General features: G+C 41.2%; 1 protein-coding gene across 1 annotated transcript in view; it reads right to left on the bottom strand.

The window, feature by feature from the left end:
* Positions 1–22,341, bottom strand: part of UTP20 (UTP20 small subunit processome component) — a 62,548-nt gene that overhangs the window by 31,075 nt on the left and 9,132 nt on the right. The window contains exons 11-27 of the mRNA XM_079303547.1: positions 21,930–22,007; positions 21,088–21,266; positions 18,897–19,052; positions 18,286–18,374; positions 12,635–12,740; positions 11,331–11,481; positions 10,895–10,957; positions 10,426–10,584; positions 9,534–9,610; positions 8,616–8,695; positions 7,725–7,968; positions 6,932–7,156; positions 5,122–5,212; positions 3,334–3,419; positions 2,617–2,742; positions 1,915–2,081; positions 1,185–1,393 (exon numbers count right to left, since the gene is read on the bottom strand). Of these exons, the coding sequence (XP_079159673.1) occupies positions 1,185–1,393; positions 1,915–2,081; positions 2,617–2,742; positions 3,334–3,419; positions 5,122–5,212; positions 6,932–7,156; positions 7,725–7,968; positions 8,616–8,695; positions 9,534–9,610; positions 10,426–10,584; positions 10,895–10,957; positions 11,331–11,481; positions 12,635–12,740; positions 18,286–18,374; positions 18,897–19,052; positions 21,088–21,266; positions 21,930–22,007 (2,286 nt within the window). The remainder of the gene's footprint in view (positions 1–1,184; positions 1,394–1,914; positions 2,082–2,616; positions 2,743–3,333; positions 3,420–5,121; positions 5,213–6,931; positions 7,157–7,724; positions 7,969–8,615; positions 8,696–9,533; positions 9,611–10,425; positions 10,585–10,894; positions 10,958–11,330; positions 11,482–12,634; positions 12,741–18,285; positions 18,375–18,896; positions 19,053–21,087; positions 21,267–21,929; positions 22,008–22,341) is intronic.

Raw genomic sequence — 22,341 nt, 5'->3', positions numbered from 1 at the left:
CTATGAGACCTTGGATACTGCCTATTGCAAGGACTTGATTGTTTGATGGATTTTTTTCAAAGCAAGTTCTAAACTCAAATGCTGGGTCTTGGCAAGAAGACATTCATGGTGACAAAACATTCATTCCCATTTGCTCAGTCCATCATATCTTTCAATTTTTTCAATTTCTTTCAAAACCACAGGGATGATAATGACTGTGCAGTTTGCTTGTTTCCCACCTAATATATGAGCAGGCTCTGCACCAGGAAGACAGAAAAGCCTGGCTCAGTGCTGCAGTTTCTGAGCAGCTGGCAATAGACCCCAACTAGCCAGATAAGAGCTCAGGGATGCCTGTGCTGCTCCCTTGTATAACCAGCAGCAATAAACCAACATGCTCCACCTTTAGGTGCAACCAATCTTTAACAGAATGTTTTCCTTACCTGACCCCTACTGCATGTACAGCCATTGCTCAGCAAGAGAATAAACATTTGCAGTGCTCTGCAGATACCTGGCTAAGACTCAAATTGTAACACTAGATTAAGTATGACTACTCCTGATACAGAGCTGAAGATGATTTAAGTTTGCTGAAAGCATGGCTGGTAGCCATGTCCTTCCTGTATCCCCTGACAGGAGACACTCACACAAGATTCTCACTATGATCATCCACAATTCTGAGCTCCTCTGAGGTCTAGCACTGCAACAAAACACCTCATGGACAAGGGTTGCTCTAATGTCTTCAGGCAAGGAACTTTAAACCTCTCCTTCCCCTGCTCAAATTTTTTATCCTTGCAGTCAAGAAACTCCATCTTTAAGGCAAATTTCAACTTCCAGCCATAAAATCTTGTTACATGTTTACAACACAACATTTATCTCTCTCTCATGCCCATCTCTTCATAAAATAGGTAGGAAAAATGCACAGAGATCACCTCCAATTCTCTCCTCAGTAACTCAAACAAAAACTCAGTTCAAATCAGTTTTCTAAATACATTAACTCTGCCTGCACTGCTTGAGTCCTGTAGCACTTTCAAACAAACACCACCAGCCTCTATTTTGACAGACTTCTAATTGCTAAGCTTCACTCCACAATGGCATTCAACTTATTTTTATCTAAATCAGTAAAGCTTTGTTCATATGTGTAAGCTCAGAAAAGGAGGAGAGAAAGAAACTTAATTTACATGTTTGTATATTGTTTGCATATACTGTACCTTCTCTCTTTGCTGGAGGATGCAGGATACCACAGCAGTCATGCAGAGCAGAATCTGTAGAATTTCAGGCAGGTATTGCTGGATCAAATGTCCCATGTTTTTCAACACAACTTCCAGACCATTGAAGAGGCTATGCTGACGCCCAAGAGGCAGGACTTTAGCTAAGTCCAGCTCTGACATACTTTGAAGAACTGCAGTCTGGCAAGGCCCTGCGATAGGCAAAGGAATAGCAAATTATCTAGGGAGGCACCATGAAGACACTCACTACTAAAAATACTTTTTTTTAATGAAAAACAGTGGAATTTAGCCCTAAATTACAGGCTCTCACTGTCAGATTTTTAAGTAAGTACAGCTCTGTGTTTCCATCCCTCTGACACTCAGATATCTCCCACTGCTACAGAATAACAGCACATTACAAGCTCTCTTCACAGCCATGATACTCAGGCTAGCCTATGATTCCAGCCACTACCCACTCCTGGCCTGCTACAGCTTACTTGCACACCTGTGCAAGCTGTTCAGTTTTCCTGACCTTGGACATTTAAAACACAACAATTGTGCTCCGTAAGGAAAAATTCAGAGGAAACCTAGTCCTTGCCAAGGGTTTACTTTCATCATTTCAAGGCACAGTTAAGAGACAAACTGAAGCACATAACAGTACTAAGCATATTTATCCTCCCACACCTCTGCAGGTCAGGAAATACCACACCCCCAGTTTCTGTGGCCTACCTACCATTACTAAATTGCTTCACAGCTTCAAAGAGCAGGTCCAAGAACATCCGTATCTCTTCTGGCAGTGAGCCGGCCAGGAATCGAAGAACGATTGACATGCGAGTGCTCGCTGAAGACTTGCCCTGTGTTTTGCTCCCTGTTTTGTTTCTCATTCTGCCATAGAGAATTCTTCAAGAACCAAAAAGAGGTTGCATTAGCTGTCAGCATGCTATCTGCTTTCCAGCCTCTTATTCTGCAGGAGAAACTCTATTTAAAAATATTCTCTAGTGAAAGTTCTCCCTTCAGGGTCTCCACTGAACTACTACATACTGTCCAAAAACATCTTAGTGAAAGGTCACCTTCTGCTACTACAATGGAAGCTCTGCTGGAAACCTCAGGCACAAAACTGGTTACCTTGCAGGACAATTTGCATCACTGCAAACAGCTGGCAATACTCAGTGAACTGAAACGTCCTCACAGCTCTCTGTAATCCTTAGTAGAAACAGTATGTACCAAAATGCTGTTTTTAAAGAAAACACCATTTGCATAACACATTACATAAATGTGTTAATAAGAAAACCATAGAGAATATCACAAACTAGGTCATCAAACTACACCATTAACCATGGATTTATGTCAGCTGTTCAAAATGAGAAGAAGCATTACAACTCTCTGCTCATGATACTCTGCCATGAAGCTTTTGAATTCACACTTCAGAACACACCTCATAAGAACAGGGATGAGATCTGGTCGATGCTCTGTTTTTACTACTGTGGTCTCCTCAGAAATACTGAAATGAACTATCTCTTCTTTAAAGCTCTTGTCTTCCAGTAGCCTTTGCAAGTTCTCCCTGAGAATAATAAACATTATTTGAGGGCAGGTATGGTTATAAAAATAGACAGAGACACAGATGCATCTAATTACCTATTACACACTAGTTATCTATTACACAGATGCATTATAATTACCTATCCATCCTTGCTGTATACAAAATATTAAAGTACTATTTTCTCACCCTTTTATAAAAAAATATTTTAAAAGCCAGCAAGTTCAAGCTAATTACGTAGACAAGTAAGTCCTGCACATATTCCAAAGAAATTATTTAACCACAAACTACAGTTTTATGCTGTCACTTTCTTTGGGTGGTTATAAATCATCAGTACAAAAGACACATTTGAAAATTATGGAACTACTAACAATACTGACACTATTCTGGACAGAATGGAAGTGTTGCTATTTTTCTCTAAACAAAAAAGAGACACTGATCAACCTCAAGATCTTATCCCCTCTCTTAGTTACAAAACATACAGCTAGCTAAAATGAAACTTTACATATATGTCTTCAACAAATACAAGACCCCAGATGAAACTGACCCTGAAGCAGGTTTCTGATATGACAGCAGGCTTATTCACCAATGTTAAAATAATATAAAAGCTTTTACCTGTATGGGAGTAGATGAGGATGCTTGTATGTCATTATACAGTCAAGAGCTATTCTCTGTACATTCTGGTCTTGATGAGTGAGTAACTGCAAATAACAAAAGAAAGAAATGAGTTCTTATCTAGGAGGCAGTAGTGCTTACTGAAAAGAGTGAAACAACCCAAAGGCTACAAGCTCAAGCAGGTTTTGCTTAACTAACCTATTCAAATGGAAGCAGAATGTATGTGTTACCACTATAAAGCCAAGATGTACATGCCTCTCATAAAAAGGTGCATGATGGCTCATATATACTTTTCCTTCCTATCTACATAGGACAGTTATAATACTTATTTTTTCATAGTTGTCTTTTGGACCACTATGAGTTTGCATTTATCATCAAAACCAGTTATCAGCTGTGTATCTAAGAAGACTGGATTAAAAAGCAGACTACGCAAACCATTCCAAGATAATTGTATTTCTTTCTTGTGATAAACACAAACTACTCAGAAGACTTGGTATGCAAATTCTCACTGAGATTTGCCCTCTCTTGAAGATGATTCCTCATAACCCAGACACTAAACAATACCAAGTAGTGGTCACAGCACTGAAAATATTTGAGTTAAAGAAGAGTTTGCATGATGCACTCAGACACATGGTTTGATTCTGTGCAGGGCCAGGAACTGGACTCGATAATCCTGATGGGTCCTTTCCAACTCAGCATATTCTATGATTCTGAGATTCATTCATTAGGAGAAGTACAGATCATTTCCCTACACAGCATCTTCATCAGTTCCTCAGTCTCCTACCAAACAGCACAGGCAAATGTCATCGAAGGTCACTTTGCCATGATGTCCCTATGCCTGATGGGCTCACCAGCCATGACAATGCATACACTAAGACATGGAAATGCAAACAGTAAGTGATGAAGTAATCTTTCTTTTTGTGCCAAACTGTTCTTCCCACAGTGATGTGACCTTTACATGATTGTCCAATATTTTGCTAAGAACACAGGCAAGCAAACACATGGATCAACTGTTTTTCTAAGCAATGAGATAGACTGAAACAGAGTGGATGTCTGCTAGAGAGTCTTAAAATCAGGGACTAAGGAATGGAGCTTTCAACACTCACAGCCTCAGAAGACAAAAACTGGGAACAATGAGAGCAAACTCCAATGACCAGAACAAATCCACAAACTGGGAACTAACACAACCTTGTAAAATTAAAAAACTAAAAAACAAATTCGTTTCTAGGACTGTAAAACAAAGACTTAGAATCCCTCTTTGAAGTCAAACTTTCAACAAATCTTACAGTGAAATCCCTCAAAAGAGAATCAAGCAAACTAAATATTCTTCAAGAAGAAATTCCTTTTTTGATGCTTGATGATCTCTTATACGTACTGGCCATACTCCTAGTACACCAAACACTACAGGACAAAGACAAAATCTCCTTAGATCATACCTAAACTTTGGATTCTAAATCCTCCTCTAGATCCTGCAGGAAGTGTAAGTGGAACAGATATCCTCTGCAGCCACTCTTCTACCTTGCCAAAGACCACTACTTGTCTGCTGTCAGACCTGTTTGCAAGTGTCACTTCTGGTAAACTAAGCCAGGTATCTTAAACAGGTCTTTTTTGCCTAAGGGGCTCATTTCAAGTGAAGCCTGTTAGAAAGTCCTCTCAAGGACAGCTCCTTTTTCAGCTATCACAGCTGAGTTCAGAAAATGACAGCTTTCCTCAGTATTAGACACTGCACTCAAATAAGAAAGGGTGAATTTATTAGTAGCAATTCTAAAAGTAAGCAAATAGCCTCACCTGGGTATACAAGGCATTCAACTTCTGCTCCAGATACAATGCACGAGGATTTGAGAATTTTGAGAAAACTTGTAAGTGGGCTATTAGTTGCCTGCAAAACAAAACAATTATTTTTTTTAAATATCCAGGAGACAAAAAAAGAGGGAACTTAAATTAAAATTCATTAACAAGAAAGAAAACAAAAAGCAACACAAGAGGTTGCCATGTTTTCAGCACTATTTCAGACATAGCAAGAAGGTCCTGTTCCCTAAGCAGCTCCTTCTAGCTCTCACTTCACTGCACAGGGAATGCTTTTACTTCAGTAGCACTGGGTAGGCTCAGTTTTTTTCCTGAGAAAGGGGTACATTCAGGATGCAGCTTACTTCTCTCTGGCAGCCCAGTCTAGAACACAAAAATTCTGTATTTATCTTTTTGTTTATTCACTTGTTCATAACTGGTGCTGATGTTGCTCCTACCATTGTGATGGGCTGCATTCAGCCACAGGCTGCACTGGATTTAACACCGGGCTGCAAGGACAGATGGGAGGCAGCTCCTCTAGTGCTGGCAGGGTCACCTCATATCTGCTCCATCTCCTCTTCATGGAAAGGGACAGAGATTACCAGGATATGGAAGGTGTGAGATCTCCTCTACCATGTGTGCTGTGGGACTGGTAGAAGTTGTCCTCATTCAGCTGCTCCCCTGTTAAATTACAATGAACTCTCCAGACACTTGAGCTGGACCACCCTCCTCCATGGCTGGGCACAGACAAAGAATGAGTAGGATGCCTCCCAGGAACCCCATAGGGAGCCTGGGGCAGGTGTGCACCCTCCTGTTTCAGCCAGGCCCCCTGGGACACAGAGTGCAGCCCTACAAGGGAGTTCTCCCTGGCACAGGTGTGACCTGGGAAGAAAGGTCACCCCATAAATCATTAACACACTCCTGGTAAATCCTTTATGCCTTTGCTATAGCTGAGAGCTAATGTTTCCACTTCACTGCATGGATGACTTGAGATGGAAGTTGAGAAAACAAAATATCTTGGACTGTCACTGTATTTTAATTGCTGATAACTTGCAGATACAAGCCAGAATCTGGGGAAAAAATTAAATAACCATAGGACACCTGGGATGAAATGACACTTTAGGTCATATATCAAATATTTGTTTTGTTCCAACATTTAAGGTGACATTTTGAAATTCTCTGTCATTACATCCTTTGCAAAAGAAGTGTCAGAACATAAATCTTCGTGCAGCATTTGTAAGGGATATTTGACAGAGGTCATCACTGGGGAGAATTAATAGAATGAGCAAGTTTCTTCATGTTTTCAGCACTGCAGCATTGATATTTAGCAACAGCTTCAGTCTACCAAATAAAATCCTTGGTCCCTACCTAAGAAGTCAAGATTTGTAATGGGCAGGAACAGCAGAATCTCAATATTAGGATACTTAAACAAACAGTCTAATTTTTTCAAGTGCTTGGTAATGCCCACAGTTTTCAAAAACTAACAGATACACACAAAAAAAGCCAGGGAATTCAGGGACAAGAGTCTATGAAAACTTCAGAATAGCTTCAGAATACTACACATTTTTTTGCTTAAAGTAAAACAAACCACAGACTGGTCAGCAGGTAACAAGATCATGATAAAACCTGGCCAATGTAGTTGGATTTTTAGTGCTGTACAGGCAGAATTTCTGACTTGTAATCCACTGAGAAATGATTAAGCACAAACTAAAGAAGAAAAAGTAATTTATACACAAACACAGCTTGTATCCCAATGTGAGCTGCTGAATCTGTCTTTCCATGAAAGCTCTAAGGGAAAACTAAAAATACTTACTTAGCAGCAGCTCTTCTTGTTTTCTTTTTTGGTACTCCTATATTAATTGGTTCCCCTTCTTCTCCTTTTTTTTCTTCTTCTTCCTCCTCCTCCTCCTCCTCCTCCTCCATAGCAACATCATTCACCTCTTCAGCAGGTATTTTTTTTGCTGCTATGGTACCATTAATTTTCCTTCTGAGATCCTGAGATGGAGCCACTAAGGAATCTGCTGGGTAGTACTCATTTCTGTGTTTAAAAAAAAGAAGGAAGAAATTAAGAGGCATAACAATTTTCAAGGTTTCAGGGCAACAACAGCAATAAAAACCTCACCATTTTTATTATAACATTTTATTATGTCCATCATACTGTCTGATATGTGCACACATAAGCAACCACACCACTGCTCTCCTCCAGGGGTAGGAATTTGAATCAGCCTCTAACAAAATCAGTATTTTTCCCATCCTGGGGGAAAACGCTTTGGTATTCTATGATTCCAAATTAAAGTGTGTTTTTATTAAAGAGGAATTTTATTTTCACTGAAATCACTCTGTAACTGAGTAACCAGACTATGACAATGGCAAGTCAATGAATGAGAGAATGAGCAGCAGAGACCTACTGTAAATTTCATTTCAGCCTGCCTCGTTCCTAACAAAATCAATCCACATTCCAATTAGAAGGTAATCTCAACTGGAAACAGACATGCCATCAGCCATGCATTCAAGAAATAAAGTCTGTAATGGGGTAGCCAATCTTAAAGTGCAGCAACACATTGAAAGCAACGTGTCCACTCAACTGAAAAATAAATCTTACTTACCGAATGAATCTCAAAAGAAGTGGGGAAAGTTCCCTCGACCGAGGCTCCACTCTGTCTGGAAACTTCTCCAGTGCTTTCCACAGCAGGAAACGGTAATTTGTGTGGTCCAGCCGTTCACTGCAATCTGTTCGACTCCTCAGCTGCTCCACAAAGACAGTCCCCACCTCTCCTTCTGGCATCTTCTCACTTTCTGTTTCAGCAATGCTCTCCTCCTGTTCATCTAGCTCATTTTGTAACTCCATTTCTACAGAGAAGAAAATCTTTTCAGCTTATTTCATAATCACCAGCAGCAAGGAATCCATCCCCCATTACAAAAGTAATACATTTGGTGACATGTACCTGTTTAGATGCAGTTTATTTAACACTGAGCTGAAAGACACACATTGCTTAGAAAGCGTTCTAGGACACCTTGCAACTCTGGCACTTCCAATTGGGCTCAGTTCCCTTGAATAACAGGGAAGTTCACAAATGGCTGCATACTTCTGAGTCTATTGAAATATTAGACTGCACATGCCCATAGGTAAACCTCAAGAGCACGCTCAAGGCCTGTCTGCAGAAATTCCAGGAGCAGGAAGATGGTCTGCATCATTACACAAATTTTGCCACTGCTCCTGAGCAGCACCAGCCTAAAGCAAAGATGAAACTGCTGCATGGATTCCCACAATCTGCAACTCCCTCCTGTAAAGCAGGTGGCCTTTTAAATCTACTGCTTGGTGTATAGGACAGGAGACACAGCTTCCTCCCAGGCCTCTCCACACTTACCCTGGATATGAAAGTTGTACTGGTTCTGAATTCCCCCACCACACATAAATTTGGGGCACATGAAAAACAGCCATTAATTCACCATCAGCTGGGTTACTATGATAACCGTGCTTAGGAAAGGTGACATACCAGCATAGGTAGCAGCCCTCTCCAAATGTTCATACAGGACCTTCCAGAACTGTTTATTCTCCATTTCCTTTGCATGAGAACTAGCAAAGCAGAATACAGCATAAAATTAGAAGGAAGATAAGAAAAGGCAAGCGTCACTCAGCTAGTTAACAACAACCACAATCAAAGGCTTTGATCACTGCTTTAATGTGGCTGTCCAGAGACAGGACATCTGCACAATGCAGCTGTAGCACTTCCTTGCCTTTTCTCATGGATCTCAAATGTCAACTGTTATTAAAATAATCTGTTTGCATCCCATGACTTCAAATGAACTCATATTGAGTAAAAATGTTCTCAAGCTTTCTACTGACTTCTATACAGCAAATCATATAGGATCAAAGGAAGAATTACTATGGATATATCTTTTGAAGAGCTGGTTTAATTTTTTTTAATTAATTCACTGGTTTGAAGAGGAAAATCCCATCCTTTTTAATCACACAACAGAGGGAGGAAAAAAAAAAGATAAAGTCATTCTGAAAAAAGTTCCTAATTTTTTCACCATGTAAGACTTTTGTAGTCTTTACTAGGATTTTGAGGTTTTCCAGTAAGGACAGAAAAGTTGGCAGGTGAGGGAACTGAGAGAGACTTCTTGTTCCTTTAAGCATTTGTCAAACATAAATCCTGCTACCTCTGACTAAAAACTCTGATGCTATTTGACTGTATTTGTTGCAAGTTCCTTTTAAAGTAAGAAAAATCAGTAAGTAAGTACAGGTTGAGATTTGAGAGATCAAAGTAATTTCAGAAGACCTCACATGAAGGTTCTCATGAACAAATTTCTCCAAATAGGACATTTTTTACCTTAACTTCTGTTGATAGAAAAATGAAAGGAACATCCCATGATACAACTACAGATTACAGCATCCAACTGCACATACTCACGTTATAAGTTCAATTACAGGATCCCAGAGAGGGCTGAAGTTAATATAAAGCATTCCTAGTAAATACCGAAGAGGCACCTAGAATGACATACAAGACCATCTTGTTGAGATGCAAAAAACAGTAGTTAAAGAACAACTAAACTCCTCTAACCCTTCTTCCTCTCAAAGAGGAAACTTTAATCAAAGAAGTTCTCAGGAGTGCTACAAGAGATGAAGGAAGTCACACACATCATCATTCCTTGTCTCACAGCTTCATGTGGAAATCTAGAACACACTTACTGTAAGCTACACTAAGATCTCATAACTATACCAAAATAACTTGAATATGGAAAAACCAGTTCACCACAGATGATCTGGACTGTCTCCTGCCTCTCAAGGACTGGCTCCTTGCTGAGCTACATGGAGGAAGAGTGACCAACAATCCTTCCTCATGGATGTGAGGTCCCCTTTAGCTCAGCAGCAGAGGAGATTCAAGAGCCACAGGCATAAATGATTTTCCTGCTGAAGCAAGATCCAGAAGTGAGGTCACCAACGGCCAGTGGGAGTCTCACCTATGCTCAACCACACTGAGGACATGGCAAGGTCATGAGTTTAAATTTGTTCACAACTCACTTCTCCCTGGAATCATTTGCCTTCCTCTCCATCACATCAAACCCAGATTAATATGGCTGTGGGCCATTTATCCAGATACCACTGCTGTTCTACTAAACACAAAATCCCTGAGGAAAATGGGAGCTGTGATCCCTACTAATAAGTTTTCTAAAACCTAATCTGGGAGTTAATTGAATTTTTGATGCACTGTCATTAAAAACTCTGGAATCCATGTGATGGAATAAGAACATTCTCTTGGAATAAAGGAATGTGACAACTGCTTTTTGACAATAAATCCTTACCTCCTGCAAAGATCCACTTGGTATTGCAGGCTGCACTATGTCACATCTTAGTTTCCTCAAATGGAGAAGTTTCTCTCTGTAATCATTCACCGTTGCTGGCACAAGTTCTGCTTGGAGCAATATGGCAAACAGTGGCTGGAATTCCCCTGTGCCATCACCCTGAACAAACAAGTGATAGGAATTCTGTTAGAATTCTTTATCTCATTGAAAAGTACTTCAAAAAATCTATGCAGACTCACGGCCATTCTAGACAAAAGAACAAAGTCAAAGGACTTGCTCTGGTTTCCACCATTTAGGCTCACATCTGAAAACACCAGGAGGTGGGGACAAAGAAATAAAACTGGAGTGTGAAAGCACAAAAGCCCCACCTCTACCAGATACATTTTGTTTCTGCAAAGTGAATAACATTTCCCACAAAACATGCAACACAGACAGCTTTGAAATGTTAAATGAGAAGTTTTAGCATTACCTCAATCTGTGCAGAAGGTGGATAATCAAAATGGTTCAGAATTCGGACCGTCAACAGCCGGACCTATTCCAAGCAGAAGCATATGTCAGGGAATATGAACTGACACACACACACCTACAGAGAGATTAATGTCTGATTTCACTAGGTTCATCTTGGAGCTGAGGAACAGATAAATTCATGTAGACTAGAAGGCAATTAGAAGTGAATGCATTATGCTCCTGCCCTGATTTACCTCTAGGGAAGAGGCAAGGCTGACAGGGCTAACAGTTAACCTCTGTTAACTCATGCCTCACTGACACAGGTCTAAGCAGACACTATGGAAGTAGTAGCTTTACACAGTCTAAATGCTTCTCTCTTCAGACTTTATCATTTAACTAACTTACGTTTTATTGTTAAAATACAAATTTATTTGCATGTGCTCGAAACAGCAGATTACCTTGGAAACACCAGTTGAAATATTAGGATGCAACTTCTCAAACAAGTCCATTAGGTTCCCTTGGGAAAGGGGCTCCTGGCAGCCACATAATGCCAACCTCGTGTAATAGAGATCAGCCAACAGCAACGCAGAGGGGTCTGAAGGGAAAGTGCTAGAACAATGGATGATTTTATTAGCATACAGAGAGCACTGCAACAGCATTGGTATTTAAAAATAAGGCAGTAGTGATAACTACAACATTAAGAGAAAATAACATGATTTCAGACTCTGCTTGCATCAGCAGGCCAGTGAAGTCAGATTTCACCAGCACAATGATGTAAATGTAAACCCATGACAGTCCAAGAGGCATGAGATTCTTCCTTTGTGTTAATCAGGCTCGTTAAACTGAGACTTGCGTCCTGGACACACAGCTGCAGAAAATAAACTTGCATAGGTCACACAAGGCTTCTGCTACTCCCCAGTCAGTCAGTGATCAACTTCAACAGAAGAGAAATAATCTAGGCTTAGGTGACACCCTCAGGAATCCTGTCTGCTTACATAGAAACTTCCTTCTGCTACCTTACATCCCTTGCTCCAAACAGTTGGAGCAACTCCTGCCCAGAGCTAGCAGGAAAGCATGAGGCTAAAGTTCACTGCCAATAATTCCTGCCTGATCTGGGCAACTTGTTTTATCTCCATCATGCCTCAGACATAAGCACCATAACTTCCTAAATGAACAGGATGTTTTGAAGCTCAAGCCATCAAAGACTTGGAAGATGCTAGAGAGAGATTAATGGCCTTCCTAAATCCTGCAGACAGTTTTCTGTGCTAATTGTAAATTAAATAGAATCAAAATGAATAAAATGGAGTATACAAAATCTCCTCCCATTGTGGAGCAAGCACAAACATGGATATGGAAGGACATGGTGGAATTCCAACACCATGAGCAAACTCAGGCTGTTGACACAGCTCAGAAAGTGCTGTTCCAGTCTCTTTTATCATTATAACGTAACACAGAATTACTAAGTGTAGCATTTTAAAGTAAAACTAGAACCAACTTATCTGATATACTACCCTGCAGCTAAGAAAGCATCAATTTGCAGAGAAAATGTCATTGAACAGGAATTACATCTACCTGGTTTTCCAAAAAAGTGCCTACAACCTTGCTCCATTACATAACCACAACACTGAAGCAATGCACCAGCACAACAGAATGGGCAGCATACAAAGAACCATTTAACCAACTCCTATATAAAAGGAAAATAAATTTTTTGCCCCACCAAGGAAAACTATGAAGCACCATAGAATAGGCAGGGTTTACTTACGTCACCAAGCTCTTGACACGCTCCACAGGTAACAAATGGAGTACTTCAGCAGACTCCACCAAACTAAGTAGAGTACTTACAGCTTGGCAGGCCACAAACAGGTTTCCTGGAGCAGAAAAAGAACAAGAACATCTTGTAAATTTACTCAGCTCTCAGTGATTGGTGCTTGTATGGTGCTTGCCCACCCTGAAAAGACTGGAGTCAGAGAAATAAGGTAGAATATGGACTGCAGAAGTAGCATGTGTATTTTCTAACCATAACTCACAATCGTAACACGTAAAAGAAGTGCTTCCCTGGCTATCAAAGTAAGTGCCTCCTCCAGCAAGCCAGCACTGAAAGCTGTGACAGCTCCCAGTCTGCATGTTTCCATCACACCCACGTGTGCAGAAAGCAGGGATCTAGCTAAGCACTGTGGCAGGAGTCGCGGATAGCACTCTGCAAAAAGAAAGAAATGCTGCCAATTTGATATGAATGCAGCAAAAACAAAGCAAAAACACAGATCCTACCACCACACAGGTGACTATAAACTGGAATTTTGGCTGTGTAAGATGTTCAATGCTTCCCATGTACCTAAAGACTGAGTATGTATTAGTGAATGGCAGGTGGGTTTGCTGAATTTTGTCTCCTTCCTAAACCTCTCAGACTCCTTTAAGGATGGAGAGTTTCCCAGAAGCACACGATAGCCAATGCCCTGCCAGGCAAAAAAGTGCAATTCCTTTCCTCTCACACTTTTAAGTTAGCAAATAGGTTGCTTTACGAAAAAAAAAAATCCCCTCCTTTGTCTTTTCCCAGGCTGAAGAAATACTCTTCCTAAACCAGGCAAATCAAAGAAAGTTTTCAAAAGATACAACTGTCTTATATGCTGCCAATGGAAAAGAAAGGGAAGTGAGCGTTCATATCCTGTTTATTCCTCTGAAAATAATCCTCTATTCTAAGCTGCTAAATTCCCCAGGTATGTGCCAGACCCTGCTAACCATTAACCTCCATAAGGAGCTCCTCAAAGAGAGAAGAAACATCAAATACTATCAGGAGGAAACTTTCAGTATCTGTAGTGTAAGGACAGTTCCCAAACTGCAATCTCCATGTCTTTTGGTAGCAGTGTGCCCATGATGGATAAAGATAGCAGCTTCCACCTCACAACAGACACACCTGTGTGATCAATAAGGGAACCACTTTCATATTGGCTCTGAAGAGCTGCCAGAAATAACTTGCTCTGACCCAGTTTTCAAGCCCATTTCCTGGTATTCCACAGCAACCAGAACACCAAAAACACCCAGTTCTGGAACTTGCCCTTTGCCTCAGGGCTCAGAGGCCAGGAAGATCAAATGGAGCACAGAGATGGGAGCCTTGCACAGGCAGTGAGAGGAGACTGGAGTCCTAGCAGAAGGTGAAGGAATTTCAGGAATCATGGAGGTGGAAAAAAATACCATGAAAAAAAAGCCCCCAGGAATCCTAGTTTGGGAGAAGGGTGAAGAAAACCAAGTAAATAAGTGTAATATGGGACAATATGAGGCATAAGCATAGGAGTGAGGATGCATTTATTTTCTTTCCCCTTACCAACAAAGGAAGATGCAGCAATGTGCCTCTGGCACGCACAAAGAGCCTGAGCAGAGCTGCTACCACTGCCAGCAAAGATGAGACCCAAGAAAAGAAATTTTAGGTGTTCCCTTTTTAGGCTAAGTACATTACCAATAAAACAATCATGATAGCATGAAAAACCTGCAAATATGATAAAAGAACGACCTAAATCAAAAAGGGCCATGCAAAGCTTCTTTAAAGAAGAAAATGCAACAGAGCTGATTGGTGGATACGTTTAGGAATATTAACAAAGATATTATAAATGGAAAATTACAGACAGCTCATACAAACAGAGGAACAATGAACACTCAACCTGGGGCATTCCAAAACTCGTTTAGAGTTTGTCACAAGGCCAAACACTTTCTAGCTCTCCGAGTAACAACTCAGAGCCCTGTTCTATGCAGATTCAGGTAATTTCTTTTCTTCTGGCCAGAGAGGGAAGACAAACAATGACCATCTACTCCTGGAGAAAAGATGCAGCATTTAGAATTGGTGATATTACTTGGGTCAGAGATGGTGTGCTGGTTTTGGCTGGGATAGAGGCAATTTTCTTCATAGTAGCTAGTATGGAGCTCTGTTTTGGATTTGTGCTGGAAACTGCTGGTAACAGAAGGATGTTTCTCTTACTGATGAGCAGCACTCACACAGCACCAAGGGCTTTCCTGCTTCTCACCCCATTCTGCGAGTGAGGAGGCTGGGGGTACACAAGGTGCTGGGAGGGGTGGTGTTGTTTAACTCCAGACAACCAATAAACTCCCTGCAGCTGCTTGCTCACTTGCACTCGCTGCTTACACTTCCTCACCAGCAGGATCAGGGAGAAAATCAGAAGGGTAAAAGCTAGAAAACTTGTCGGTTGAGATAAAGCAAAAAGCCATGCCCACAAGCAAAACAGAACAAGGACCTACTTCCCATGGGCAGGCACATATTCATCCATCTCCAGGAGAGCAGGGCCCCATCGCACAAAATAGTGATGTGGGAAGACAAATGCCATCACTTCAAATGTTCTCTCCCTTCCTCCTTCTTCCCCACAATTTATATACAGAGCATGAAATAATAGGGTCTGGAACACCCCTTTGATCAGCTGGGGTCACCTGTCCTGACTGTGCCTCCTCCCAGCCTGCCATGTACCCTTAGCCTCCTTGCCAGCATGGCAGCATGAAAAGCAGAAAAGGCCTTGGCAGCAGCAGTAGGCTCAGCAGTAACAGAAACATCTCTGTATTATTATCAACCCTGTATTCAGCACAAATCCAGAACACAGCCTTATACTAGCCACCATGAAGAAAAATAACTCTACCCCAGCCAAAACCAGTGGAACATAGCTGGGACAGCTGACCCCACTGACCAAAGAAATATCCCCTAACATAGGCACCATGCTCAGCATTTAAGACAAGGGGAAGAAGAAGGCATGGCATTTGTCTTCCCAAGTAATTGCTGTGAGTGATGGAACCCTCCTTTCCTGGGGATAGCTGAACATGTGCCTGCCCTTGGGAAGTGGTGAGTGAATTCCTTGTTTTGCTTCATGTGCAGTCATGGCTTTTGCTTTACCTGTTAAACTACCTGTATCTCAACCCAAGAGTTTTCTCCCTTTTATGCTTCTGATGCTCTCCTCTCATCCCTGCTGAGTAAGCAAGCAGCTGTGTGGGGCTTACTTGCTGGCTGAGGTTGATACAACAGCCCTTTCTGGCACCCAACATGTGGCTTTCAAGGTTAGAGATAATGACAGATTTGATTGCAATGTGCTAGATTGAACCCCAATTGATAGCTGTTATTGCTGTTTAGCTATTCATTGTCAAGCTTCTGTGCCTGCCATAGGGCTTGCTTGTCTTATAGTATATTATCAGCCACTGGCCAGCAGTGACTGCTTTTTGCTTTCAACAGGTATAGTACTGTACTGCTTATCATCCTTCTCTGCTGTACCTGGGAACATTTTGATAACAGCCATGGCAATGCACCAAGATGGGCAGGTGGCCAGGGTAGTGCTGCTATTTTTGTGCTGCTGTACCTGCCATGTTGGAACTCGAGTGCAAACTTGAGTTAATCAGACTGTGACCTATGGATGAATCCACACAGGAGCAGGACACTTAAAAGCATCTGTGGCTGTGGTTAAGTCCATGCCAAAGCAGCATGGACTCACAAAGCTTTAGTCATGGCTATGCTGCAGCACGTGTACCTCTGAAGGAATTGTGACACAAGGGTAAGTCCATGCTGGAGAAAGTACACCTGAAGCAACTGTGCCTGAGGGTAAGTCCATGCTTCATAGCTGTGAAGCATCACCAGCTATGCAGGAGGTCATGATGGACCACCTCAAAGTGTGTGACCACAGACAAGCCCACAACAGAGCAGCTACACTCCAGAGGGAGAGCAGCCATGGGTAAGGCCACATTTGGAGCAGGCATGTCTCTGAAGGCACTGTGGTGCATAGATAAGGCTGTCCTGGAACAGGTGCATCCCCCAGAGCACCTGTGGTGATGGGGAAGTCTACCACAGCAGGTATACCCCAGGAGAAACTGGGACTCATAGGTAAGACTCCACTTAGAGTAGCTACTCCCCTAATGAGACTGTGGGAAGTCCAAACCCAGGCAGGGGCAAGGGGAAGAGTTCATTGCAATGCTAAGCCGTGTGGCCTGGCCCAAAGGGACTGGGGTGGAGTCTATAACACATGTAACTTTAAATTATCATAACCTATTTTCACTTGCATGTTGTAGGAATTACTATAGCAGGAACAACAGAACGCTGCTGGTGGACAAACTTTACAAGAAGCAGTGCAAGTGTAGCAGTGAATTAACATGAGCTGACTCTGGTGGCAAACAATTCCACACAAGACACCAGCTCTCCTGTCCTGAGTCACCACTGTAACAGATGGAGCCCAGATTCACAGACTAAATGAACTCAGTGGGCATTCTGTGAACATTTTACAGAGGTGATCCACAAACTAAGAGAATGATGTTATATCAAAGGACAAGAGGGGAAGGGGGTGGACAATGAGATTGTATTGGATAGTGTGCAACCTGAGCATGACAAAAATGGTATTGATTAACAGGCAAAGAATATGCTTTGGCTGGGATAGAGCCATGTTTCTGCTTAGGAGCTGGTAGGAGGCTCTGGCTTGGATTTATGCTGAAAATAGTGTTGACAACACAGGGATGTTTTTGTTATCAGTGTGCAGCACACACAAAGCATCACGGCCTTTTCTGCTTTTCACACCAGCCCACTAGTGAGTGGGCAGGGGGTGCACAAGGAATTGGGAGGGAACACATCCAAGACAGCTGACCCCAATTGACCAAAAGGATATTTCAGACCACATGGTCATGCTCAGCAGATAAAGTGGGGAACGTGCAGAGCAATGATGTTTGTCTTCCCAAGTCAGTATTATGCATGGCAGAGCACTGCTTTCCTGGAGGATTTCTGCCCACCATGGGAAATGGTAAATGAATTCCTTGTTTTGCTTTGCTTCAGTGTATGGCTCTTGCTTTACCTATTAAACTGCCTCCATCTCAGTCCACAAACTTTCCCACTTTTACTATTCTGATTCTCTGCCCCATCCCACTGGGCAAGTATGAGCAGGTAAGCAGCTGTGTGGGGCTTAGCTGCCAGCTAGGGTTAAACTACAACAGTCTTTTTGGCACCCAACATGGAGCTCAAAAAGGGTTTGAGATTATGGCATTTAATTGGAGTGTGCTAGATTGAGTTTATAGCTGTTATTGGAGTATGGCTATTAATTGACAGACAGTAATGTCCTAAACTTTGCACTATAGGATTGAATTGGAGCTCGTGAGTCAAGAGTCGCTCCTTCACTTGACAGCATCAGCCTGGAATTGGTTCAGATATATTTCCTTCCTCTTCTTTTCTCACTTTCTTCTTTTCCTTCCCAATTACCTCTATCTTCCACTATGCAGGACATCTAACATCCCACTATTATTATGAACAGCAAATGCAGAATTGTTTCCTGGATGTTGTTTCCTCCCAGGCTTTGCTTTTCTAATTTTAGTCAAGCTAGTAAGTAATTTTGGATACAATGCTATCACTATTGATTTTCGTGCTTTTTGCAATCAGAAAATCTGCAAATAACTGACCTTTGCAGAGGCTTCCTTTGTCAATGGCTGTGAAGAGAGAGTCTATAAAACTTGTCACACAAGGCAGAATGTGGTCTTTGTTCATTGGTCTGTTCAAAATAAATGAGAAGACTTTTATTTCTGTTATACTGACACCTATGTATAAAAGCTTTCTATCACATTTATCTCTATTAAACTACAGGCAGCTCATTCCAAGTTTGAAACAAGCACCAAAACATTTTTGCTATTTCTGCTTTACAATTTAAATTGTAGCATTCACTCATCTTCTAACTAGTCCTTCAATACTTACTAAAAAATACTGTTGAGAGAGGATAATGCTTAAAGCACACAAAATGAAATGTGTCAGGAACATCTCTATATACTAAAGCCCCAAATTTAATGAGTAGGCAGTCAAGCAACTCATATACTATTTGTGTCTTTACTGTTGATTCATGGTATTTCCATGCAGCACTTGTTTTTGTCTTCTAACCCTGATTTCCTGAGCCTAGCAGTAGTAATTATTGTTCTTTACTTACCAAAGTGATTTCTTACAGAAAAACAGCTAACAGGCAGTAAGAAAGTAAACAGTATTACAGAAATAGATGACAACAGTACCTTAGAATACCCCTTACCTAATATGTGGTAGTACAACCAAGGCAACCCAAGGCTGTGAAAGGTCATTGATGCCTTCCTTCTCTGGCAAATGCATTAAAGACAGTACATGATCCAACACTGGCACTTCTGCCTTTTCTCCTTGTCTTTTACTCGTTTGTTGCCTTGTATTAGAGCTAAAAATAAAACCAAACATTTTAGTAATCCACCAATGCATATCAGATCAGTTCCTTTTGCTCCTATGATATTCAAAACTATGTAGCCTATTTCAAGCAAAAGGACTTGCACAACACAAGGGATCTTCTCCTCTTCAATGACCTCTACTGCAGAAAATATAATCTAGTCATGCTGAAGAGCACAAAACATGGCCCACAAGAAATGTGAGCTCTTTATTTCAAGTTCAAATAGTATTCTAGAAGAAAAGACACTGGTTCTCTGCATGTCCCTCACAGCTGGGACATATAGACTCTAGGAACACCTGAGAGTCATCTCTACAACTGTTGCTAATGAACTGTAACTCTGACATAGATGGATGACAGAAAACAATCAGTGAGGTAAAAGTTTTGGGACTTAAATGGAATTACAAGGTGAGCCCAAATCAACAACCCTATTTGCAGGCAGAAAGGGTTGACACTCTTTCTGCATAGTAGCTGGTATGAGGCTCTGGCTTGGATTTGTGCAGAACATACATGACATATACTGAACAAGAGTCCTTCACACTCCATGTGCAGCAATCTTTTCACCCAGTGCTTCCAAGATCACAGTTAAAAGGCTGCATAGGCTTCACCCTTCAAGAAATAGAGAAGCCCATAAAAAGCCAACAGTAAGAACCATTAGAGGCTTAAGAAAAAACATTCATGAGATAAGCCTCAAGGAATTAGGATTGTTGATCCAGAGAAAGTAGATCTCAGACATGTCTGATGATGAAAGTCTGCTATTTGTAAAAGCTTGATGCAAAGAGTAAGAAATATTCTGCTCTTTATGCTCCCAACAGATAAGAGAAGCAGCAAGGGATTTAAACTGCTGTAAAGAAGGTGCAAGTTATACTGCGAAGACCGGGAAAAAAGCCCTTAACAACCAAAAAAAAATCCAAAAGCCAAAAAGCCCAAATAAATAAAAAAACCCCACCCAATAAATCAAATCAAATCAAATAAAAAGCCCAAATAAATCAAAAGTATAAAGACATCAAAGCACTGGCACAGACTGCCAGAGGCAGCTCGGAAACCTCCAGAACTGGAATATTTAAAAACTAGGTAGGAAATGGGCTATGCAACTCTTGAGATGTCTCCTGGCTGTAATTTACACCACTGACATTGCAAGAGCACAAAAAAAAAAAAAAAAGTCCAAGCAGGACCAAGATCCTTGCAGCTCTTTACTCAAAACCACTGAAAAAATAGATCAAGAAACAGACAAAACCAAAGGGAAGAAAACCAGATTTAATAATTTTGATTTGGCCTTCTGTTCCTGAAACCTCAATGCTTCCATTATTATTAAATAAAAATAGGAAAAAATCCTATGGAGTAGACTGCTTTAGGGAAAAATATCACCTTACATAAAAGGCAATACAAAGTCAAAAGTTTTTAATTACCTGAGTTAGAATTACTGGAAAAATCACTATCATTAGATAAGCAATGGCCATTCTGTGCTTCAGTGGTTATCCCTGATTTTTCCAAAGAGGCTCTGCGGAAAGCAACTGTTTCATTGTAACCAAGCTAGGTTTGCAACTAAAGGAAGTCAAGCATCATACTGCTTCTAGATTAATTACATGTCCTGATATCCAGCTGTGCTCTATGGCAAGACAGTAGTACTGCTGCCAAGAAAGCTCCTGGACAAGACATATGCATACAGGGAAAAAAGCTGGTGCACAGGCAGGAGGTTAGTAATGATGAGAAGCTGAATTGCTGCACTCACTACAAAGATTAACTGTCAAGGCATGCAGTTTGCATGATGGTGTAACAGATCCCCAGCATACATGTATCACAACACTATTTGTATCAGTGACCACCTTCCCAAAGTGGCATCTCCTCTCATATAATTTCAAAAAGGGAAGTGATACCCTACTATATCACTTGGTTTGCAAATCTGCCAGCACTGCTGCCATTTACACAACTCCAGCAAATACTGGAGGGCAACTTTTATGTGCTCTGTACTGCCTTCAGGCCTAGAGCCACACAGACACATCTAGTGTTAGCTAAACTTGAGAAGTCTCACCTGACAGATGCTTCAGTGAAAACAAGAGGATACTTTTCAAATGCCATTGAACCAATGGTAGGAGGCGCTGCTTTCACCAAAATGAGTTTAGCCAGAATTGCCACAGCCTCGTCCTTTGTGATGGCATCTGTGCCAGAGAAGCAATGTTCAATGTATTCTAGAAAGCATGGGAGAAAATGCTAAAGAGGAAAAAAAAAAAAAAAAAAAAAAAGGTAAGAAGTCAAAGATTGGCAAGTCTCTTTAATCATCACCAAATCCACAAAAAAATCCTACAACACCAACCACAGGGAAATCCAAATGCTCCCAAATCAGCCAGCGAATCATTGGACTTACCAGTTCTGGTGCTCCTAGACATCAACACACAGACATTTTCCTATCTCAGCAGGGATGGTAATTTAATGAAAAACTCATTATGCACCAAATCCAGTTTTATCAGGACATTCCAGATCCTTGTCTTGGTTTTCACCTTCCCCTCCATTTAACTAATTTGATTCTTCCCAGATAACCAGTTACAGGGCTTCTTCTTCATTTCCACTTAGTTTCTCCAGAACCCATTCTCTTCTATCCATAACACACTCACCCTCTTAAGTCCCCAGAGACAAGCTTCTTTTTCTGAACAGACACCCGCCACCTTCTCCAACTCTGAGAACCCTTACACAACTTTAACACAATAGCAAAAATAACCTCTTTCCTTCTTATCAGATCATGCCAGAAGTGTAAATAAATATCATGTCAATACACAAAAATCCTTCAGCATACAAGGCAGGTAGATATACTGTGGATTGTCCAGTTGTTCCCTATAGCAACAAAAATAAACATAATGCACAATCACTTCCACTTACCCTCTCAAATTGCTTCATTGTGAACATTGCTTCAGAGAAGTCCATAAGAAAATGCCGTTCAAATCCACTTGCAAACACCTGCAAGATGCAAGTGAAAGGTTGCAGAATCAGAGACATTTCATAGTCAGTTCTTCACTACCCACGGGACATTTTTTCTGGTATGCAAATCAAGCATGCTTTGAACTCTGAGATACTCTGCCTGGCTCTCTTGTAATTCCAGCACACAGAGCAGCATTGTTTCCAAGTGACAATTCAGGTACAGAAATACACAGTTCTTAACAAACCCTACTGACACAACCCTTTTGATCCCTGCTGGATCCTACAGTCTCTGTGCAAAGACAACTGAGCTATCTCTTCAGTATGATATGGAAACCATAAGCTCAAAGTTTCAGGACTGCAGCACAGACACACT

The sequence above is a fragment of the Erithacus rubecula genome (genome assembly GCF_903797595.1).
Source record: "Erithacus rubecula genome assembly, chromosome: 4".
Taxonomy (NCBI): domain Eukaryota; kingdom Metazoa; phylum Chordata; class Aves; order Passeriformes; family Muscicapidae; genus Erithacus; species Erithacus rubecula.
The sequence above is the reverse complement of the archived record's forward strand: the minus strand, read 5'-3'. Positions and strand labels throughout refer to the sequence as shown.